Consider the following 21561-nt stretch of genomic DNA (forward strand, 5'->3'; position numbering starts at 1 on the left):
TGGCCGCAGAAAACCCTAACATGTGCACTCGGGCTGCAGTAGCCAGGGGCCTCTCTTTCACACGTGCACACACGCACACACTTGCACACTTGCACACGCACACATGCAGACACATGCCTGCCTCCTCAGCACAGGAAAGCACTAGAGACCCAGGGGTGAACAGCACTGCCATCTCCACCCACCTCTCCTACCAGCATTACATCAGAATTGATTGACCCTTGCACTGAGTTGTGATTCGGAGCTGCAGTATGCAGGGGATTGACAGCCTGGAACTAGCTATTATTTCAGGTGGTTTTCTCTCTTTCTCTGCAGGCCAATCTCTCTTCCTCTCCATGATAGTTAACGGCACTTCTTGCGTAAAGGATTGCCGCTGCAGGTTGCGTGTTACCAGTGTTTTCTGCACATGATCCTATGTAGATGAGCAGGCGTAACCAATATAACTGTACACTTTACTGCTAACCTTACACTAGTGTGCAGACTCAAACAGATGGAGGGCACAGAAAGATAGCGACAGAGACACAGAGTGAGTGAGCGCTCTGATGCTCGGTTGGGGGAAACGGGCGGAGAGGATTGTTGGTCCCCAACGAGGCGTGCTAACTGGGGGAAATTAGGTCAGTGTGTTCCCTCTGACTCCACAACAAGAACAGGCTGTGCATGGTTGTGTGCGTGTGTGTTTTGCCGGTGCACCTACAGCGCCATACTCTATAGTAGCTATAGTAACATACTGTGCCGGTCTGTGTGCGTTTGTGTGTTTGTGTACGCTGGCTAAGAGTGAATGTTCTACCAAAGGTTGGGCCAGATTTTTAACCCAAGTGATAATTATTTCCACCCCTTTTGATTGGACAGCTTTTATCCAGACTTAACAATAGTGTTTGATGAACTAGCTCCAAACCTAAATGCTAAAACTGTATTTATTTTGACTCATCACTCATTTAATTGAAACAGAAAACTAGCATGTAACTAATCATAACATCATTAACAGGAAGAAAATAGTTCTTAATATGGGGAAAAAAAACGAATAAAGGTTAAGTGACATTTATCCCCAAATGGCCATACAGTCTTTTGGAATAAAAGCTTTGGGGACAGATGGAGTCAGTACTGCAGACATTTGGCCTCCGGAGGATATGGATGTTTTTATTCTACCTTCTACCCGGCTTTGTCTTTACTCTGTGTCTCTCACTCTCTCTTCATGTCTCCTGATCAGGACAAGTCACACATAGTATAATTGATATGAGATTTAGGGGGTATATTTCAATGTAATTAGAATCTTGATAATTGGACTAATTAGATCTAATTGCTATGTGAGAATGACTTTGATTAAAACAGGTTTCTCTCCTCAAAACCAGGGTGGAAGAAAAGAAATAGTTGGGTGACATTGGTGAGACACATTGCTAAAGCTAATTGGCACTAATGATGGATGCATGGAAATCAAAATGTGTATGATCTAACAACAGATATGAGCAACAATTGTTAAGTAACTGCAAGTGTTTTGTTTTTTAAATGTAATAAATTGTAAAGCTGAAATGCAAATAATGTATCACTGTGCTGAGTATACTTAGTGTAAAGTACTGCTAAAGTACCCTCTAATGTATTAGTACGTTTACTTTTGCCGCGCCATCCGAAAGCATTAAATTGGCCCTATCAAATTACAACAGCTGTATTGAATCAGGTGCTTTAATTTTGCTCATTGTTATTCTGTGAGAAAAAAGGTGGTTAAGATTACATCAAATAAGCTGGAAGGTTGGCGGGAGTCGTTCATGCATGTTCAAAACCGATAGCTGCAGCATAAGAACTCACAAGAAAAAGAAGAGAAGAAGAAGAATCCTTCCTGGCTTGTTTTCATAGTCTATTTCATTTTCCCAGCGTTGACTTGCAATTGTCAATACTTGCTTTAAAAGGTGCTTTGTGTTTGCCATGTTGTTTTTTTTAGGGGGATGGACGTGCTTTTGAGGTTACCAACCAGGAACTAAATAAAACTATTTCAAGAAGAACATAATTTAATTTCTAACAGGGGAGAAGAGAGAGAGACAAGCTCATACTGAAATAAAAACGTTATATGAAATATGAGTAAAATCATATATAATGGAGAAACGTAAACAGCCTGGACGTATTTTTTTTAAGTTATATTTTAAGGATGTATTTAATAAGTTAGTTCTGCTAGTCTGAAGTCAGAAAAAAGAAGTGTTAGTGTTACACATTATTGTACTTTGTGCCACATTTAAGTTACTAACATAATAAAATTACATGCATTCAAATAAACTGTTAGTTGCCATACCTGTGCAAATATAATCTTATTTTTATTTTTAACATAACGTTCTTAACATAAACTTACATACATACGTTTTCCACTTGTTATAAATGGATACTGTTCATACTGTGGAGCTCTGTAAAACATCAGCCAATACATTTCTTTACATTAATTCCACATAGGGAATACAGTCGTCCTGACTGTGATGTTCTGGATGCATTGTGTCAAATATATTGTGTGATTCGCAGACCATCCAAACTGAATCTTACTGTTTCTAGCTTAATAATGCATGAGCATCTGATTTGCACATTTGTGCTGGGACGCCCTATTAAAATCTCAATGAGCTCAATCTCTTGTGGCTCAATAGATGGCAGTAATATCCCTCAATCACTGCAGCATGAATCCTCATCCCACATAAAATACATGTACTCGCAGATCTCTCAAAAATGCCAGAAGAAATGGAGATGACATCATCACGGAAAATAAAATAACAAAAATCTGTAAATAATTCCTTGATGATGTGATGTGTAGAGAATCTGTCAAAGGGTAAGGGTATGACTTTGAGACTGTCTTTAACTTTATTGTGAAAGCCAGTGTATCTTTCTAATGTTCTGATTAGGCGAGGGCAAAAAAAAGCAGCCTTTAGCTCAGAGATACTGTAATGTGTGTGCTTGTGAAGATAAAATCAATAGCAGCAGCACCTTCACAGGGCATCAGGGAACCGCCAGGGCTCCAGCTCAATACAATCCGTACCCATAACTGACAGAAACGTCTCATCTCACGGAACCCGGCGACTGCTCAGAGGTAAAAAGCGGCACTATGAATAATCGTGAAAACCATTTAATTGTGTCCCTTTGTGTGCAGCCTGCCTGGGTTTCTGTGTTCGTTTTGTATTCACTCTCCCTCCAGATAGTCCCTGTGTCGTCATTTGTTGGCAGGATACGCTGGTAATCATTTGAATTCCCCCAGTATGTTCAGAAGATGTCAGGGAGTAGTCTCTGATCTTGTTTAATATGTGACCAGCAGCTATAAATTACCAACTCCCAGAAATGAGGAAACATGGGTACTTTTAAATCTCCAGGGAGAGGTCTCTCTCTCTCTCTCTCTATCTCACACACATAGACTACCGCTCTCTCTCTCTGACTCTCTCTCTCCCCCCTAGAAACACAGTGTGTGTCGTGATCCCCTCCCCTTAATTTAGTTGACGTTCAAAAAAACAAAAAAAAATACCTGTGACTTTTTTGTTGAAATAAGCAATTTTGCTTTCAGCCCATTCGGATGCTCTGTGGGCACACGGTGCTGCACCTTGTTGCGTTTAACACGTTTGGCCAAGGTGTTTGAAATGTTATGCTTCCTGCTTTGTTTGTATTTCATACATCCCTGTTTTCTCATTAAAATCAAATGCTGTAAGCCACGGCGAAGAGGAAAACTAATTTTTCCAAACCTCCTCTGTTGCATTTTGTTGTGCAGAGGAGTAATAAACACATAAACCACATGGTGACATAATGGGTGTAGGTTGAGCGACTACATATGCAGTATTGCTACAAACCAAATTAGGTTGAGTAAGACCGATTCGTGTAAATCACATATCACTTATAATAATAATAATACAAATTTAAAACATGCATTTGTATTAATTCTAATGCAGTTGGGATTTGATTAAAATCAAGCTCTTTTTGACAGTGGAATTTCCATGCTTTCTAACAAAGTCCTCACTGAGGACAGATTAGGCCATGAGGCTTTGAAAATGACTTTCCCTGTGACTTGTTTATGTTAAATTAAAATTGACATATACAAGATTACAGCTATAGCTGAAACACCATTTAGTGAGGATTTCCCTTGGAAGACGTGTCTACTGTATCTATATCTGTACAGGAGGTGTTCTAGGCGCATTTTGTTGTCAGCGTATGTCTGGTTGATGCCTTGCACATCACTGTCTGTGAGGCACAGAAACCAGTTGTCACCCACGTTTTTCTTCTTCTTCTTTTTCACCACGTTTGAATTTTGCAAGACTGAGGCAGGATAATGAGTGGTGAGACTTACTGTAGGGAGAATGTATACTCCTCCATCTCCTCCGTGGAGAGGTTCTCCATTGAAGGCTGCATCTTCTGTTTGTCTGCCTGCCGAGGCGGTGCGCTGCTGCCGCTCATGCTGGGGCCGCAGCTATTTGTCTTCTTGATTGGCTTCTTCTGTGAGGAGCAGAAATCGGGGAGAACACATGCGGATGTCATTTGTAATCAAAGCAGGAAACAGGCCTCTGAATTTATCTTGGGGGATGCACACGGTGACAGTGACAGTGACAGTGTGCGTGGCACTCTGGAGCCTCTCCTATATCTCAACCGCGCCTCAATTGACATGAGACGAGAATGACGGCAAAATCGCATACGGCACGCCATCATTCAAGTTGAGTTCATTTGGGAAGCGTGCGTATAGTGTACGGTGGTGTTAAATATGTGATATTTGAGCAGCTGGCACTGTTTCTTTCCGCACAAGTCGTTTACTGTCATCGTCATAAACACAGTCAAATGGAGTTAAGAAGTGGGTTTAAATATTTCACCAAGGTACTTGGGAGCAGATATTATTTGTTAAGCCGCCAACATGTTAACGGCTTGCTTTCCCTGGCCCTGTCAGCCCTGCCTGTGTTGCCCTTGGGTGGGCTTAGTGCCTTTCTGCTTGAAGTTGTGAAATACTCACTGATGTATGTTAATGAGATCCACTGTTGGAATAAGCAACCTCTCTCTTTCTTCTGCCCCTGTCTTACTCTACCTCTCTCCATTTCCCCCCCTCTTTTTCCTTTTTCTCCCCTCTCTCTCTCTCTCTCTCTCTCTCTCTCTCTCTCTCTCTCTCTCTCTCTCTCTCTCTTTCTCTCTTTCCCTCTGAGATAAACCTGGGCCCAGGAAGTAGTAAATGGGCTGGGCCCCATAAAAGCTCCATCCGTTTTCATAGGGCAATCTTTGCCAAAGCAAGCTTGGATTCCAGAGTGATGATCACAATAAAAAGGTGGAAAGGAGCGGGGGGAAAAAAGCAGAGAGAAAAAATGCAGGAGATATATAAACCACAATGTTCTCTGGTGTCTCCCCACAATAAATTTAATGCAATACCTTAAGAGCAGATTCCGTATATAGCTGGATTCCTGCCCTGTGGGCAAAGTGGTCGCCTGGAGAAAATTCATTTTAATTAGGCCTGCACTGCAGGTTGAAGGGTTGAAATCTGATCCCTTGCGCTCCCAGGCTGGGGCAGGTTGGAGATCACTCCACTTAATCATTAGACAACTGGGTTCCACACCACGACATCTGACAGAGTTAGCAAGGTTTTAAAGATGGGGCCAAGAGGGAAAGAAAAAAAAACATGGTCTACAGAGGCTGCTGAGAAATAAAAACCTCATATCAACAAACTCATTCATTTAACAGGTCATCACTGATTAATGGCGGTCTGAGGAGCCTCCTGTACATCAGTAGGAGGAGGTTAGTAAGAATAAAGACTTGGAGGGAGAGAGGAGAAAGGCATGAGAAGAGGATGTGTATGTGTGTGTGACAGACGGAGGCTGGATGTTGTTCATAGGCTTCTCACTACCTCAACAATAACATCCCAACAACAAAAGGCCGCAGCGGAGGCACAATGGCAGGGGCGGACCGGGAGGCAGCAATGCCAGATCAGCACACAGAGTCATTTTGCAATTACCACTTCAAAGTATGGCAGGTAACATGCAGGCTTTGATTAATTTAGCTTAAGTCCTCTGTAACGCAGGAAGAGGCGTGTTTAGAGCGGCTTGGAGGAAAAAAGGGAGGCCTGGCTGGCATTGCTGATTTCACAGAATTTGAGCTGCTTTGGCTTGTCAAGCAGATCAAAACTGGCTTTGAAGGCTGAAAAATACCTGTTAGTGTGAAATGTATTTTGACAAATCTCAGATAATAAGCCGGGGAGGTGTGTGTAGGGGTGCAGAACGGGGCGGGAAAGGAAGGGAAAGGGAAAAGCGGAGAGGGTGCTCATTTCAAGGGTGGGAACACTTTCCCTTAAATCACAGTGTTACCTTGTAGTGAATCCCACCCTCTGCTTTCTCCCTGCATGGATCCCTCTTCTCTCCCGTGTTTCCAGAAATGGCTCCCGAGGAGGAATTCTTCCCTGCATCCCCAAAAAAGAGAAGTAATGTGCAAGTGAGTGTGAAAAAGAAAGGGAAAAAAAAAAGAAGTTTGTTTTCTTTTTGCAAACCACATCTGGCAATCATAGTGAGGATCAAGGGTGGCTGAGTGGTATTTATATTACGGTATCCAAATGATTATGGGTATAGTACTGATGAAATATCCAAAAAAAGCCAAAAATTGAAACGGAAAAATAAACAAAACAAAAATCTGAATTATTAAAATTACTTAACACACCACACTATACATTTTAAAACCATTGCACAGTCATCTCTGTCTCCCACAATCCCGGAGCTGAACCTTCCCAGCCTCAACGCTCTAATGTATGCAATTAGAAATGATGAAAAATCGAAAAAGAAATTAAGTTTGGTTGTAATACATTTTCCCATTCTTCTCTTCTTTGGAAAATTACTTTTGAAGTATTTTTTCATCCTAACCCTCTTTTTTTCTCCTTCTATCTGTCTCACTCTTTTTTTTTCTCCTGTAATTTAAATGGTAAGCCGCCAGATGTGTGTCTCATGCTTGAAGAGTCGGAGATCTGCATTATTTAGCATATTAACATTCACAGAATTTAAAAAAGGGTTCCTGCATTGCCTGGAGGTTGTAATTAAGTAAACCTTAGCTTGATACATGTAAAAATCTCACTATGTAAAACTTTTTCCCCCCCGTGGAACCAGTCACATCTATATGATACATATGGAAACCTCTGTGATGATATAATTCTTTTCTTGCTGCAGGATTAAATATATCAGTGATAATAACTTAAATATAGGCGACACGTCAGAAATCCAGACAACTAAAATGTACTTAAATGGCAGGAAGAGTCTGCCTATTTTTAAGCGAGTCTGAAATTAGATTTCATCCTAACACAGATGTAGTTTTTAATTACCATCGCTTTGCTGGTAAACATGTGGAGTGCCTACAGTTACAAGGTAATAAGGTTAGCTTTGTTCTATTCTAGGGATGAAATAATACATTTCTACATTTTCATGGTATTACATAACTGTAAAGACACTTTTGTGTCAAGATTCTAATCATCTCAGATCATTCAAATATTTTGTTTACACGTTGTGAACATTTCTTAATGCATAAAAGATATTTTTTACACACTCTGAAAGTGTGGATCATATCAAGAGGCACAATGTCCAGGACCCTTTTGTGTCAAAATATACAAAAAATTGTAAAAGTATTTCTAACTTTTAAAACACCCAGATCAACTATTTTTCATTCAAGTTGTAGTGCATTGTTTTAATACAACTACTACTGCAAATATTTTAAGTAGAAGTGCACTTTAGCAAATATTAAATTTTAGCATAGCTAAATGCGAGCATGTGTTGCTGTGTAAACAGTATGAGACAGAATAAAGTGGCTGCTTTTGCACACACACACACACACACTCATTAAACAGGCCCCGCTTGCTAATGCACAGACGCTGTGGAACCAGAATGAGCGCGGAGGCAGCATCGACAGCTTCGACAGCTTCGACAGCTAAGGGCTACGTCTGTGAACTCGGAGCGCTGGAGCTGCCACAACTCCAGCCTCTCCGGGCACTCAAGGCCAACAACAAACTCCCTGTTATCCCCCTGCGCTCTGAGCTGCGTTAAGAGCAGCACACACACACACACACACACACACAGATACTCTTCCAGTGCATACAATGCGTTGATGCACCCACACACAGGAAGGCATACAAACAAAGATATTAATATGTAGACACTTGCATACATGCACAAAATTTTTCCAGGGTCGAAATACAAATGAGTGTACCTCACCACTGCATAACACAATCTTTTCTCTCTTGCTTGCACACAAAAATAGGCCGAGGAAAGAGAAAAGCCTGAGGGCCGTAACACTGTCGAGACCCCATCACTGTGTTACCGGTGAGATGCAAACAGGCTGGGATGGCGGCTCTTGCTCACCTAGGCCCCTAATTGCCTGATGACTGGTCCAAAGTTACGGAGGGATCGAAGGTCAGTGACTCACGGATTACCCTTGAGTCCATGTCCGGATCTCGTGTTAAGGTTGCTATGATACGGTGAGGATTTGGTGTCGCTTCGTGCAAGAGTTTATTTTCTTGCAATCCATTGCATTTTTATGGCAATAACAGATGTTCAATGCATACTAATATGTACAAATATGCAGTCGTAAGTCTTTTTCACTCTCACTGGTGCTGTTGAAAGTCAAATGTGTCTTTATCATGTTCACATGGGATGTCTTTTTCTTATCATACAAAAACTGGGAATTTTCAGTGGGTTTTAGTGGCAAGACACTGTCACCTTTGGGTGTAATTGCCCCCACATGCAATCCTTTAGACTTGTTTACCTCACCCACTTTGAGGGTTTACACGTGTATCTCTGCGAAACAGGCTTTAAAGGTTGAATCCATCCATTTGGTATCCAGACACTGTTGAATTAGTTGGCGCGATGCAGAATGCAACTGTTTGAGACCGTATGATGTAACACTGTGGTTTGAAACTCTGATGACTGGGACCGGCCTGGAGGGGAGCACATCCTGAAAGTGCAGGGCAGCGCTCCAAAGAAGACATTAGATGAGGAATCCTCGAAATCACCATTGGTGCTCAAGGGGATGGATGTTAAAAAAAAAATAGCAAAAAAGGCAGAGAAATGAAGCCATATTACAGTTATGGCAGGATCATCGGCATGCTCATAGTGATCCACTAAAGGCGATTGTGATACAAAAGACTAATCTAATTAGTCATTTGGGTTCAAACTAACCCAATGTAACTGGATTATTCAGTGAATGTGAAAGGTCACTTAACCCAGTGTGCCTCTAGCTAATCTCTACGTGAAAACACCAAACACACTCCATTATGCTTATGGTGTGAATCAGAATTATTATCATCCAATGGCAAGTTAATCTGAAACACAAAAAATATCAATGCACACACCACACATAGCAGTACAGTAATCTTCTGATTTTTCGAGCAAAATTTGTCAGAGTTATTATCTTGGATTGGGATGTCAGGTTTTGTTCTGTAATAGACACCTCACTGCACACTGTGCTTTTTCTACAGGGATTAATTAATTTAAGGCCTCGGGAATACAAACTTCCAGTCTCACTGTCAAGCTCTGCTGTGTGTACGTTATCGCAATGACAAGAGGTCTCCATATTATTGTCCTGATTCTGAGACAAATGGGTAATGAGGAAAATCCTGTCGTCACGGGCGCAGAGAAAGCGATCTCTACACAGCACACATCAGAAACAGAGAGGCATGAAATGGGAAGGAAATGTTTGAAACCCCCAGACTTGACAGAGGACTGAGGAAGGGGATAATTTGTTCTTCTTGCTCGCTGAATTGGATTTCCATTTTTTGGCTAGTTTAAAGTTGTCCGTCCGATCGCTACCTTCAACCTTGACGTAATCTCCCCATCTGAATGCCATAATTCGCTCCAGAGGTAATGCAAAGTGAACAGATCTGTATGCAAATGAGACGCAAACGTCAGGACGGCTTAGGGAACGGCGTGGATGAGGCGTTGTGCAGGACACCTTTTGATCCGTTATTTCACTTACGGATCAGGTTCACTTCCCAAGCAACCTCCTCACCTGGCGTGTGTGTGTGTGTGTGTGTGTGTGTGTGTGTGTGTGTGAGCCAGAGTATGCAGCTGAGTATGTATTGAAGAGACCTGGTACCTTTTTTGCCTTGTGTGGCAGAACATAAATCTCCCATAGTGAGTCTCTCTCTCTCTCTCTCTATCTCTCTCTCTCTCTCTCTCTCTCTGGAAATGCAGTCAGTTCGTTGGGGACACTTCCCTTGTGGGCGTTAGGATCTCTGTGGGGGATCACAGGTCAGTCGGCGGAGGAAGCGACAAGCTGTGAAATGTAAAAGACCAATTTCTTCCACATGTTTCAGTGCTGGGAGAACACTGCCAAGCTGTCAGCCGGCATCACGTTTAAAATGGGCCAGGGTGCTACCCAGCAGACCTGTCACAACTCATTTGTAATTAAAAAGCCTGTGTGATGTTTAAAGCAGAGCACCCCAGAAACTTTTGAGGACTGTTAAATAAAGATGAGCTGTGCGTGCAAAAAAAAAAAAAGAAAAGGAAAAAAAGGGGGATGTATTAATAACAAAGAAGCAAGCTGGTCGCCTTTGTAGTAGATCAATACCAAATGAGCCTGGACTTGATTCCTGGCAAAGGCCAGGATGTTGGATTACTTAGGTGGGAAACAAGAATAGTATGTTTTTGAAAAGGAGGAAGTGGATTCTTATTACTATTAACAAGTCATTAGCCACCTCTTGATGTGGTTACAATTGTGGCATGACCTTGCCTAGACCACCAGAATCAGAACAATTCATCAGTGTGTCTTTCATTTCTTTCATATATATATATATATATATATATATACATATATATTCAGGATCATATTGGAGTGTATCCCATCAGTCCATGGCACCAGTCCATCACAGAACTAAAACATGGACACATTATCATATTCACAACTAGGAATGTAAGTCTCAAATCAACCCGACCTGCATACAATAATACAACAATTTGTGTCTGCCAAGTCAAAGTGCTTTGTTCAGTTTAGCTTAGTTAGACACTAAATAGATTAAATAGCACTGTGTGAATGTAAGACTCGAAAACTGCTAATATTTCTCAAATGTAATGTTTTGAACATTTAACTGCCAAGAACAGCTTTGCTGGGTTTAAACGTGGTGCAAGTACCCACTGCCCATTTACGAAAACTCCTTTCAACAGCTTGGTAAGCAGTACAATGTGTGGCAGCTAATGTTGGATAATTGTTTCTTTTCAGTAAAACCATTAAAGATTAACATCTAAATGAAATGATGCAGTCATTCCATTAGTTAGTAGTAACACCTTCATGTCATCATGCCGAAGAGGGTTTGTTTACTTATTTAAGTTGGTGGTTGTATTATCAAAACACTTCATCGGAGTGGGTCTCAATCTATCCGTGTTGTGCTTGCTGCTCAAACACTGTTGGATTTTTGCATATTATCTAACTGAGAAAACATCCTTTGTGTGCTTTAACTTTTGCTTATTGGCCCACTGTCTCTACCCAACCCTAGCCTCAAGCAGATTCACCTCAGTGGAGAACTGCTGTAAGTGAGGCCTGCCATTCTTCTTCATCCCAGTGCTTGTGACATTAGGGTGACATTTTCTCCCCACTGTGGCGTAGTCGGGGGTTTTAACATTGGACCCCTACCTGGCAGAGATGAGGAAGAGCAGGCAGAATCAGCTGACAGGTGGAGAGGAGACCCCCGGTGAGAACGTACCACAGCGGGCTCTCCTGCTCTGCTGCTGGGGCCCGCACGCGGCTGCTGTTGGGGATATAACTGGGGATGAATGGGATGAGGACGGAGCTGGGCCTGGGATGGGGGCTGGAGTGGCAGTTGGCCTTGGGGTTGGTCATGATGGACCTCAGGTTGGGGCATGACAAAGGGGTTGGGTGGGGGTATTGATAGGGTAATGCAGCGCTCTGGTGCCCCAGACGTTCCAGAAGGGAGCCTCTTCACCTGAAACAGCACAAACAAGAGATGGGTCTGTGTGTATGTTTGAGGTCTACGTGTGGGTTCAGTGAACATTAATATAACCTCTTCATGTTAATGTCGTCAGTTATGTTCATATCATTCCATTGCATCACCATTGTTTGTGGGAAAACAGCATGTGTGTGTAATTACCATACATGTGTTAGTGATCAGAACATGCAGACATAGCTAACTATTAGTATTTGTCATAGTGTGCAATAATGGCATTAAATAATTCAATTAAGACCATGAGTGTGACTAGTATTAATAATACACATCCTATTGTGCTGTACGTCCACAAAGATGTACAAAAATGTGGCTATTTACATCCGTCGGAAATCAAAGCAGTAATGATAATGCAGTAATACAAACAACATGTCACAGTCGAAAGGGACAAATAAAGAGACAAACCAGAGACAGAGAGCTTTGTTCTGGCTTTTAATTCAATTAAGATGTTTACTAATCTGATCAATGCATCAGCTCAAATGCATTCCTGAATTGCTGGGTAAAGATGTGGTTCCTGTTTGCTCTCTGGGGCCAATTTCCAATTTCTTTGGAAAAGCTTTTTATCATAGAAAATCCAAAAATCCAACCCCCATCTACAAAGACCCCCCCCCCCCAATAATAAGGGAGGGTCAGAGTGAGGGAAAAGACGCACGGGCACAGACACACACCTGTGATAACATAACTCATAGCTGCCCACAATTATGAATATAATATGAAACAACAGATACGAATCTTTGAAAGAAACCTGCATGCACATGTTTCTTATCACGCACACACACCTGAAAGTACAGATTGCACAGCCAGTGGTCTAGATCAGAGGAGATGACGGCTTCAATCTTTTTAAACTGGTCCAGTTGTGTGTTCGGCTCCCCCCTGAGCAGAGGGGTTTTGAACCTGGGTAAATAACACATAACCGGTAATGGTCACTGTACAACCAGTTGTATGATGGGCGACTTAAGGTCTGAAAATGTAATTATAACTTCATGTGATGTTTTGCTGGGAGTCATAGTAGTTTAGTGACCTAAAACACTTATATATTCTGTTCAAATTACAAACTGCTTGAGGTCCAACAGATGCCATTGACGCACCTGCCCTGGATAAGACCGAGACTCGGCCCACAAACGGGAAATGCCCCCCACGCCAGCACAGAGCTGACGTGGCTGCTATCTCCCGGTAGTGCAGTCAGTTGGAATACCAGGACCATGGAGGGGACCACCTCACAGGCTGCAGGTAAGATCTGCAGACACACAGAAAGGCACAAAGTCACTCACAATTCCACTCAGGTGAACACACATGCCTGCAGGCACACACACTAACGTATGCACACATACAGTGGGCCGACACATCGTCACGGCATGCACAGTACTTCAGGAGAACGCATGCATAGACTTGCTCACAACCAGGAAAGCCCAATGCAAACAGACACACAGAGGGTAACAAACAGGACATTAGCCCTCAGGGAGCTACTTAATCTACATCCTAGACTTGAATCCTCTTTTAACTCATTCCCGTTTTTTTTTTGTTTTTTTTCAAGCCTTCTTAACTGCCATTCTTATCCGTCCAAACCAGCAAATTGCCTAAAAGGAGACGTTGGAACGATAAAGACTGTCGGCATCAAAAACAGGGTGGAGGACAAATTGAGATTGCCGTTGTAGTCTACGAGCTGACAGTTACTGTATTTGCGATGCAGTGAGACCACCATCAATCAGACTGATGATATTAAGGGTATCTTGCATGAACCAAGAAGTGTTAGCAGTCAATGGCAAACATTCTTATTTACCCAGAGAACGGTGGGTTTGCTTAAAAAATGAACTGACAGTGAGGTGTGTGCCACTTCATCCATCACTAGGTGGAAATATTTCATCCCTTTATTAGTTGTAATGGAAAACGTAGGAGACTTGTTTTAAGACATAAATCATGTGTATCCCCCCCACCCCCCACCCCCCACCCCCTGATAATCTGCTTTTGGTATGCACCTGTGAAATGATGGGTAGTAGTGTCTGACTCAGGACACAAATTTATGGCATAATATCACGGATTATGGATATTGAGGATATTTCATATTATTCATTTACTGTAAGAAATATGACCTGCATAAATAGTAATTTGTGTGCATGTGCGAGCGCATATGTGTGAAGTGCCTGCATGTAGACACGTGCACTTGTTTGCATATGTGTGTATGTGGGAAGTGTTGCTGTGAGGTTTGTGAGACTGGATGATGTGCTTCAGAGGTTTTCTCACTTCCTGTGTTTGCTGGAGGAGCTGCTTAAACCAGTGGCTCCCAAACCTTTTTCTAGTGAAGGACCCCTAAACTGACACAAAGTAGACCACAGACCCACAAGATTTTTTTCCTGGGGTCCCTCATCTGATCAGGACTTTTGCATTTAGATTTTTTTTTATTACAGAAAGTATACTGTATTAAACCAATGACCAAAATAGTCATACATTCTGTCATTGTGTTACTTGGATGGAATTATAGTGAACACTTTAGTGAAAACTTTAGTCTCCTTTTGCTGGAGACGCCCTCGAACATCCTCAAGGCACCCCTGGCCGTCCCAGAACCCCACCTTGGGAACCGCTGGCTTAAACCATTACAAATATCCTTTTTTTCTTCCTCAGTAATTCTTTGTTCCACTTTAATATTAAAATGTGGAATTATGTGCATCTTGCCATTCGGTGTAACATCCATGGGCCTGACTCTTCATGTACTCCCACTTGCCTTCATCTCCAAGACATCTCCGACTGAACTGCACTGTATCCGTCTAAATCTAAACCCAGACGCACAAAGCAAAGGGTGAATGAAAATAAGAAGGAGAGAGAGGGAGGAAAGGAAAATAAGCTCCTGGCTTCCTCTTACCATCACTAATTCCTCATTTCCTCTTAGAAGGCACTGTAAGCACTCCTGAAATCGCACGCTACAGTGTGGGCAAGAGAGGGAGGGAGAGAGAGAAAACATCCAAGCCTATCCTGCTAGTGGTGGAAACGCTGATCAGATTTGTCTGGGACTATCAATGAGGACAACAACAACAACAACAGGTTTGTCTATAACGCACAGTTGAGGGTTTGGGAAGGGAGAGGAGGGAAGGAAGAGTGACATGAGGCATTTATCATGCTGTGCTTAAACCTTTTTTTACCTCTGAATCAGATCCCAGGTCCGCATTCAGTTCATGCCAGCTTTTACCCCGTCCTTTATATTTGATGGGAGCTGGAGACAATATTATCAGGATGCTCTAGCTCAGCGAATACGCCCACCAGCACATTGGCAGTGTCCACATGTGCTAAATGCTCCAGCTAAGGCCTTTAGAGTTGCTATCAGAACACTGAAGAAGCCCTTTTATGGGCCTGTAGAAAACTCTATAGAACCAGGAGGGACACTGGATTTGGTGGCTTTTGTTTTAAGGTGAATCTTGCGTAGTGCACACATCATCAATGAATAAACGTAAACAGAGATCTCTAATCCACTGGTCAATATGGACCATCTAAAATGAGTATGTAGGTTGTTGAGATTAGTACAGCTTCTATAGAGGATGTTTTCCCTCATATCAAGAGGTTTAGGAAAGTGGTTGTGAAATGTGCATAGATTTCATCTAATTTAATCTGCTGTGTTGCTTCATCAAAAGGACCAAATGTGAAAACATGTTAAGTCTTTGACTATACATTGGAAAATGGAGGTTGATATTTTCAAAACTAATTGCAGTCAATTCTGCCTAACTTTTCTATTCCTTTCTTGTATCCAACTCAACTAAGTTACAGATGTTCAAAGACATGTAGAAAAGAAACTACATTTTCACTGCATTTGTATATTTTCATTCCAATAAAACATTACTTCCTTATATAAATGAATAATTGATCTTGGCTTTGATTTACATGCATTAATTAAATGTCATGTTTGAAAAGTTGTTGTTTTATTCATATGGAGATCCCCGGAGAAGAACCTAGGCTGTGTGTTGCATATTTCCATATGCCATCTTTTATAGCTATAGATCTTTTCATAACCCTTTCAATCGTCACTGCAACTGGTGAAACCAAGGGAAACAGAAAGAGGAATTTGGAAATACTGTGGCAAACACAAAAACTGAAGACACGCATGGTGTGGTAGGTTCTGTCATATTAGCAAAGCATGTTTTATTGTTTGCTTTTATCTGAGGGGACTTGTTGCTTTTAGGATTGTGTTTTCCTAAAATTTTCCATTGAATTTCACATCAAAGGCTTCATCCATGTCATTGGAAGTGAGCGTGTTTTAATTCAGCCTACCTCAATGTCAAAATTGCTTTCGGATAAGAGATGCTTTATATTCATTCAAATATTTCACTGGAAAAGAAAAGAAATATTTAAAGCAGCTTCCTCAAGCGTCAAATTAATACAGTCCTTACAAACCCCAACCTGATTCTGTCCTTTCCTTGTTGAATAAAAACACATTAGTGTCAATAGAGGAAAGCAACTTTTGTGTATTTTTCACAACAGCCACAGTCACCACTGTTCTTTCAATTCTGCAACCTTAACTGTGAATGTCAGTGTGGACTGCAAACCTAACATGTGCAGTCCATAAACTAAATGTGTGGTCTTAAAGAATTATCCCATAATTGTCTGCTACACTCCAACATTTAAACAAGAACAAACTGAAGTTATGACTTAGGATTCATGTATCTTAACTTTTCAAGCAATCCATCTAAATTTAATTAAATAGCAAAGTATTTCTAATGTCTTGTGGACTGAATTTCTGAATTGTTACAATATCAAAATGTTCAGCTTGTGTCCAACGTCTCCTCACCATGAACAGGCTCTGGTTAAGCTGCAGGTCAATGTCAAAGAAGCGTCCCCGATGCTCGATCGGCTCGGTGGCAGCCGCCCATTGTCGCTGCTCCGTCTTACTGCGCAAGGCCAAAGCTGGACCCCCTAGACGTCTGTGAAGGGCCACACTGACAGTGTAGAGGCCCCTGGGTAGCTTGTCTCTGGTGGCTCTTAGGCAACACATATACACCTCCACAGGCTGGGGAGTTGTGCTCTGGTTTACCTATAATATACAAAAAGTGCAGAACATAAGATTTTATTGCAATATTTAATCAATTCTATATTATTACTAACATCAACTGATTGTATTTCAATCAGGAGAGACTTAATTTAAGAGTGAAATGAGTTTAATGAACATGGTGCATAAGAGATTGATATGGTTAGAGTCTTTGGTGATTAGACTCCACCACAATGTTAATTTATAAGGGGTATAGAGGCCGTGGGTATATAGGAATATCGCCCCGATGGAGTGTAGACACTGGTAGAGGTGATGAAGGGATAAAGCAAGCCCGAAGATCAGGATGTATGTGATGTGAAGCGGGGCTTCTGATGGATGAACCCTGGGTGCTGGGAATGATGAGAACTGGAGGTGAACGGGGTGGAGGAAGGTTGCATCGATTTTGCCTGAAATGACAACTGACAGCAGCAGCGAGTAGAACAGATTTAGGGCCCTATCTTGCACCCAGCGCAGCGCAGATCAAAGCCCGACGCAAGTGTCTTTGCTAGTTTAAGACCGACGCAGTTCTCAATTTCCCGTCGTTTAAATAGCAAATGCACCTGCGCCCATGGGCGTGCTGGTCTTAACAGGGAGTTGTGTTCAGGTGCATTATTGGCATATTGCTATCTTGAGGCAGCGGAAAGTGATCGCGCCATTGACCAACAAAAACCTGGTCTAAAGCATTTCATTGTTATTTTAACAGTGCATTAGTAAAATGCTGTGCCCTTAGATTGTTAAAAAAGGGCCCTTAAAGTTGGAATGCAATAACGCGATATATATCAAAATCTGGTTGGCTTAACTGAAAGAGTAAACGCCCACATTCAGCAGATGACAATGCAGCTCATTAGGTTGGGAGAGAGAAATGTGAAGCATAGAAGTCTTCCTGAAAGAAAGTACACTGAGCTTCATTACTGTGGACATTTGCATTAATGGGATGCCACATTTGTCATCTCATTGAAGTGAAATCATGAATGACACAGACACAAATATGCAGATGATTAATAGTAGAACTGTGAACATACAGGTTACACTTTTAAAGTCAAAAAGCAATTAGCTTGCGTGATATATATCAGAAGTGCAGAAGTACCACATTTGACTGGAAAAAGGATAATATTAGTAGCGTGACAGTGATGCATAGCACTGAAAACCCTTATAATTACAATAAGACCATGGATTATAGTCAGTGTTTGTTTGCCGGTTAATGTAACCAATGTGCAATTACTTATAAGCTGTATCAAGCTGATGCTGTTATGTCTGTTAGTTGGATGTTGCAATATTCAACAAAACCATGTTTACTGTGTCAAACACCCTTTAAACATAACTATGCAACCCACCTCTAAAACAAACTAACTTATTGACATTGTGAAGCTACTACAAATGTACTGACTGGTTGTAAATGCTGTCAACAGTTATGTAATCTAATCTACATCCCTCCCTGCACCACTACCTATGTAAATCACTTTGAAACTACTGTTTGGAGGGCTATGTAAATAAAGTTACTAAGTCACTACACCTCCTCATTCATACTTAGCTGTTATTGAAATGAACAACTATCCCTTCTTCTTGTAGGTTAAGGACACTAAAAAAAACAATTTTTGAGGATAGACCTTCAGTAGGTGAAGAATACTTGCAATTGCCGATATATTGTATATTTGTAAGGTATTGACCAAGACGCAAGTTGCATGGAATTTAGTATAGGGGTGAAGTGAGAGAAATATCATGACAGAAAAATATGTATTTGATGATGTAATTCCCCACTTTTGTGGGAGTCATCTTTTTTTTATTTTGATTTACTCGAGATATGTTTTTGTTCAACTGCAGCAAGCAACCATAGTATATCGTCGCTGTCAGGTGAAAACCTTGTATGTCCAAATTCGTTGTTTTTCAGCAAATGGCTGGCTAATGATATATTGATATTGTTTTATTGAGCTATTCACCTCAGACAAAGTCAGACTAAGTTGCTTCATCCTGGTTACATTTGTGTAAAACCCACAGACAGACGGAAAGGGTGACCAATAGCATTGATTTGGGGAAAGAAGACAAAATATAGAGATACAAGGTTTCTGCCGGACAGCAACAATATGCAAGACATGCCCAGTGCAGCTGCATGATCTCATCTGATGATCTCCATTCAACCATTTAGGGGTTAAGTGCCTTGCTCAAAGGCACATCAGCATTCCTTGTTACCGAAGCTGAGAGTGCTATTTATTTCCCCTGGTCACACTGCCCATATAGATGAAGGCTTCAGAAGGCAAACCTTCTGGTAGCGAGCTCATCCTAGTAACCTTCAGGCTACATCAGCCCACTAGTTGTTCATTTGCTTGTTTGTTTTGGTGACATGTGCCTCTTTTTAGGGCTTAAGATGAGTAATAGGGTAAGCTGGTGTGACAGTTTAGTTTTTTTGTGAAACATAATCAGAGAACAATATGAATACATATTCAGTCTTTTGTCCCCTATGGCATCTGTTGAACAGCACTGAATGAAAAGTCAATCTGGCTTAAACAGAGCCACTTGGTCTTTATTACCAAATGTGTGTGTTTTTAAACGGAAATAGCAACGATGCTTGCTCTGTTGTTTGGCTGGTTCGACATTTTGTCCATCCATGTGTTCCCATTACACAGATCAAGATATGTCAAAGACCACTGCGCAAATTGCCGTTAACTTGTATATGGACATTAATGTTTCCCAGAATATGATTCCTTTTGTTGACTTGATACCTTAATTCTACCGATATCATCAGACCAAACTTGTTGTTGATCGTGTACAACAAATATTAAAATCAAACCAGGCAATTTCTATCCTAACTGATTCTTTTGCATCCTGTCCTTTCTTTTCCAATCCCATTCTATCCTAGTTTATCCTGTACTATCTGATCTGATCCAATCCAATCCTACCCTGTCCCACCCAATCCTATCCTATCCCATTTTATCCCACCATATCCCAACCTATCCTGTACTTTCATCCTATCGCATTCTATTCCACCATATCTTTCCATTCTCTCCTATCCTTTCCCATCCTACCCCACCCTATCCTATCGTTACTATCCTATCCTTTCCCATCCTGTTCAAAACTGCCCAATCATATTCTATCCCATCCTATCCTATCCTGCGCTATCCCTTCCTTTCTTAAGTGCAGGCATTCTTTTTTATCTGATTATCTTAGTTGCATCTTTTAATGCCCATGTATTTCATGCACTTGAATTTACACTGTTTTGACCAACTCCCTAGGGCAAATTTGGAGTGTCTGGCAATTAAAGCCCTCAATCCCAACGATGACATAGTAGCACTCAGGGGCTACATTTTCTCACACATATTTATACATTGTATCCACTGTTGATTTTACAGTATACTGTGTGCAGTGTTGTTACCAAACAACCTGAGACTATCCCTCTCCTTTTCGCAGACACACACCACACACACACACAACACACCAGCTGGCAGTAGTGCCCATTGCTCTGCCAGTCTGTGAGGAGGGAAGGTGTGTGCTGAGCCCTGCAGTAATGCCCCTCAATCTCCCCACTGTGAGCATCTTTGCATACCAAAACAACAAAAACAATTTAGGCAGAAAGTGAAATTAGTATAATTGGTGGCAAAGCGGTTTAGCCCACACATCTCACATTTGGGAGGAGGTGATGGAGGCCTCCAAAACCCCCACACTGGAAAGAGTGGAAAGGAAGAGGAGGAGGATGAGAAAGGAGAAAATAGAAGCAAAGAAAAAACAACAACAACAATAACATCACACCAGTGTCCAATTTGCACTGTGTATGTGTTTTAGAGGTATTGTTATTATCTGGCCCACATGCTTGCACAGGCGTCGTAAGAGACAGTCAAGACAGCAAAGGTGAAGTGAGCCAATTTTCCATATCAGAGGTGGTTTGTTTGCCCCAAGCCTGAGTTGTGCCTAAAGTGCCATAACATTACAGCACTCCTACAGATGAGATCAAAGGCTCTAGCAAGGGATCCTCCGTGGTTTTGCTGGCAAGCGGCCGTCCTTTCGCTGAAATATCTTTTCAGGGCTTTCCACACATTGACTGATCACACAAAATGCACTCTTAATAGAGACAGGACATGCCACATACAAAAACTTCCTTTCTTTCTAAGTATGGGCTAATATTCAGAGATTAAGCTTTCTTGTTAATTATTTTCATTTTAATTAGTAAATCTTAATTAACAATGAACATTTACCCTTAAAATTTTTTGGCTTCGGAATGAAGGAGGGGGGTGAAGAAAGGAGAGAATAAATATGACAATCTTTTTGGGACCTCCGGGCAGGATTACTGATGCAGGCTGCCTTAGTTATTAAACACGTTCTAAATTAAATGCCTCCATGAATTTTGCACAGAAATATATTTTCATAGTTTTGCATGCCAAATGTGACATTTTATATTTCAGATTCATCTCGCTGCAGTAATTTTAGGGAAATGTCATATAAACAAAGATTTTGTCATTTACCAAAGAAAATTACTATGCGTGGCAGGTTTGGCCATTGCTTTCTCTCTCTCTCTCTCTCTCTCTCTTTCCCTCTCCCTCTTTTGCCCCCTATTCTGCCTGTGCCGGTTGTTTCAAGTCAGCAAGCCATAAAAAATCTTTATCTCAGTGAAACACAGCAATTTGGGAGATAATCGAATGGTGACTGGGGGGCACAAACGCCAGTC

General features: G+C 41.5%; 1 protein-coding gene across 1 annotated transcript in view; it reads right to left on the reverse strand.

Annotated features, from left to right (window-relative positions):
* Window positions 1-21561, reverse strand: part of ofcc1 (orofacial cleft 1 candidate 1) — a 93614-nt gene that overhangs the window by 42171 nt on the left and 29882 nt on the right. Inside the window, exons 11-16 of the mRNA XM_028569969.1 lie at window positions 16671-16913; window positions 12988-13136; window positions 12679-12793; window positions 11572-11881; window positions 6279-6370; window positions 4292-4437 (exon numbers count right to left, since the gene is read on the reverse strand). Of these exons, the coding sequence (XP_028425770.1) occupies window positions 4292-4437; window positions 6279-6370; window positions 11572-11881; window positions 12679-12793; window positions 12988-13136; window positions 16671-16913 (1055 nt within the window). The remainder of the gene's footprint in view (window positions 1-4291; window positions 4438-6278; window positions 6371-11571; window positions 11882-12678; window positions 12794-12987; window positions 13137-16670; window positions 16914-21561) is intronic.

Source organism: Perca flavescens, chromosome 22 (genome assembly GCF_004354835.1).
Source record: "Perca flavescens isolate YP-PL-M2 chromosome 22, PFLA_1.0, whole genome shotgun sequence".
NCBI lineage: Eukaryota > Metazoa > Chordata > Actinopteri > Perciformes > Percidae > Perca > Perca flavescens.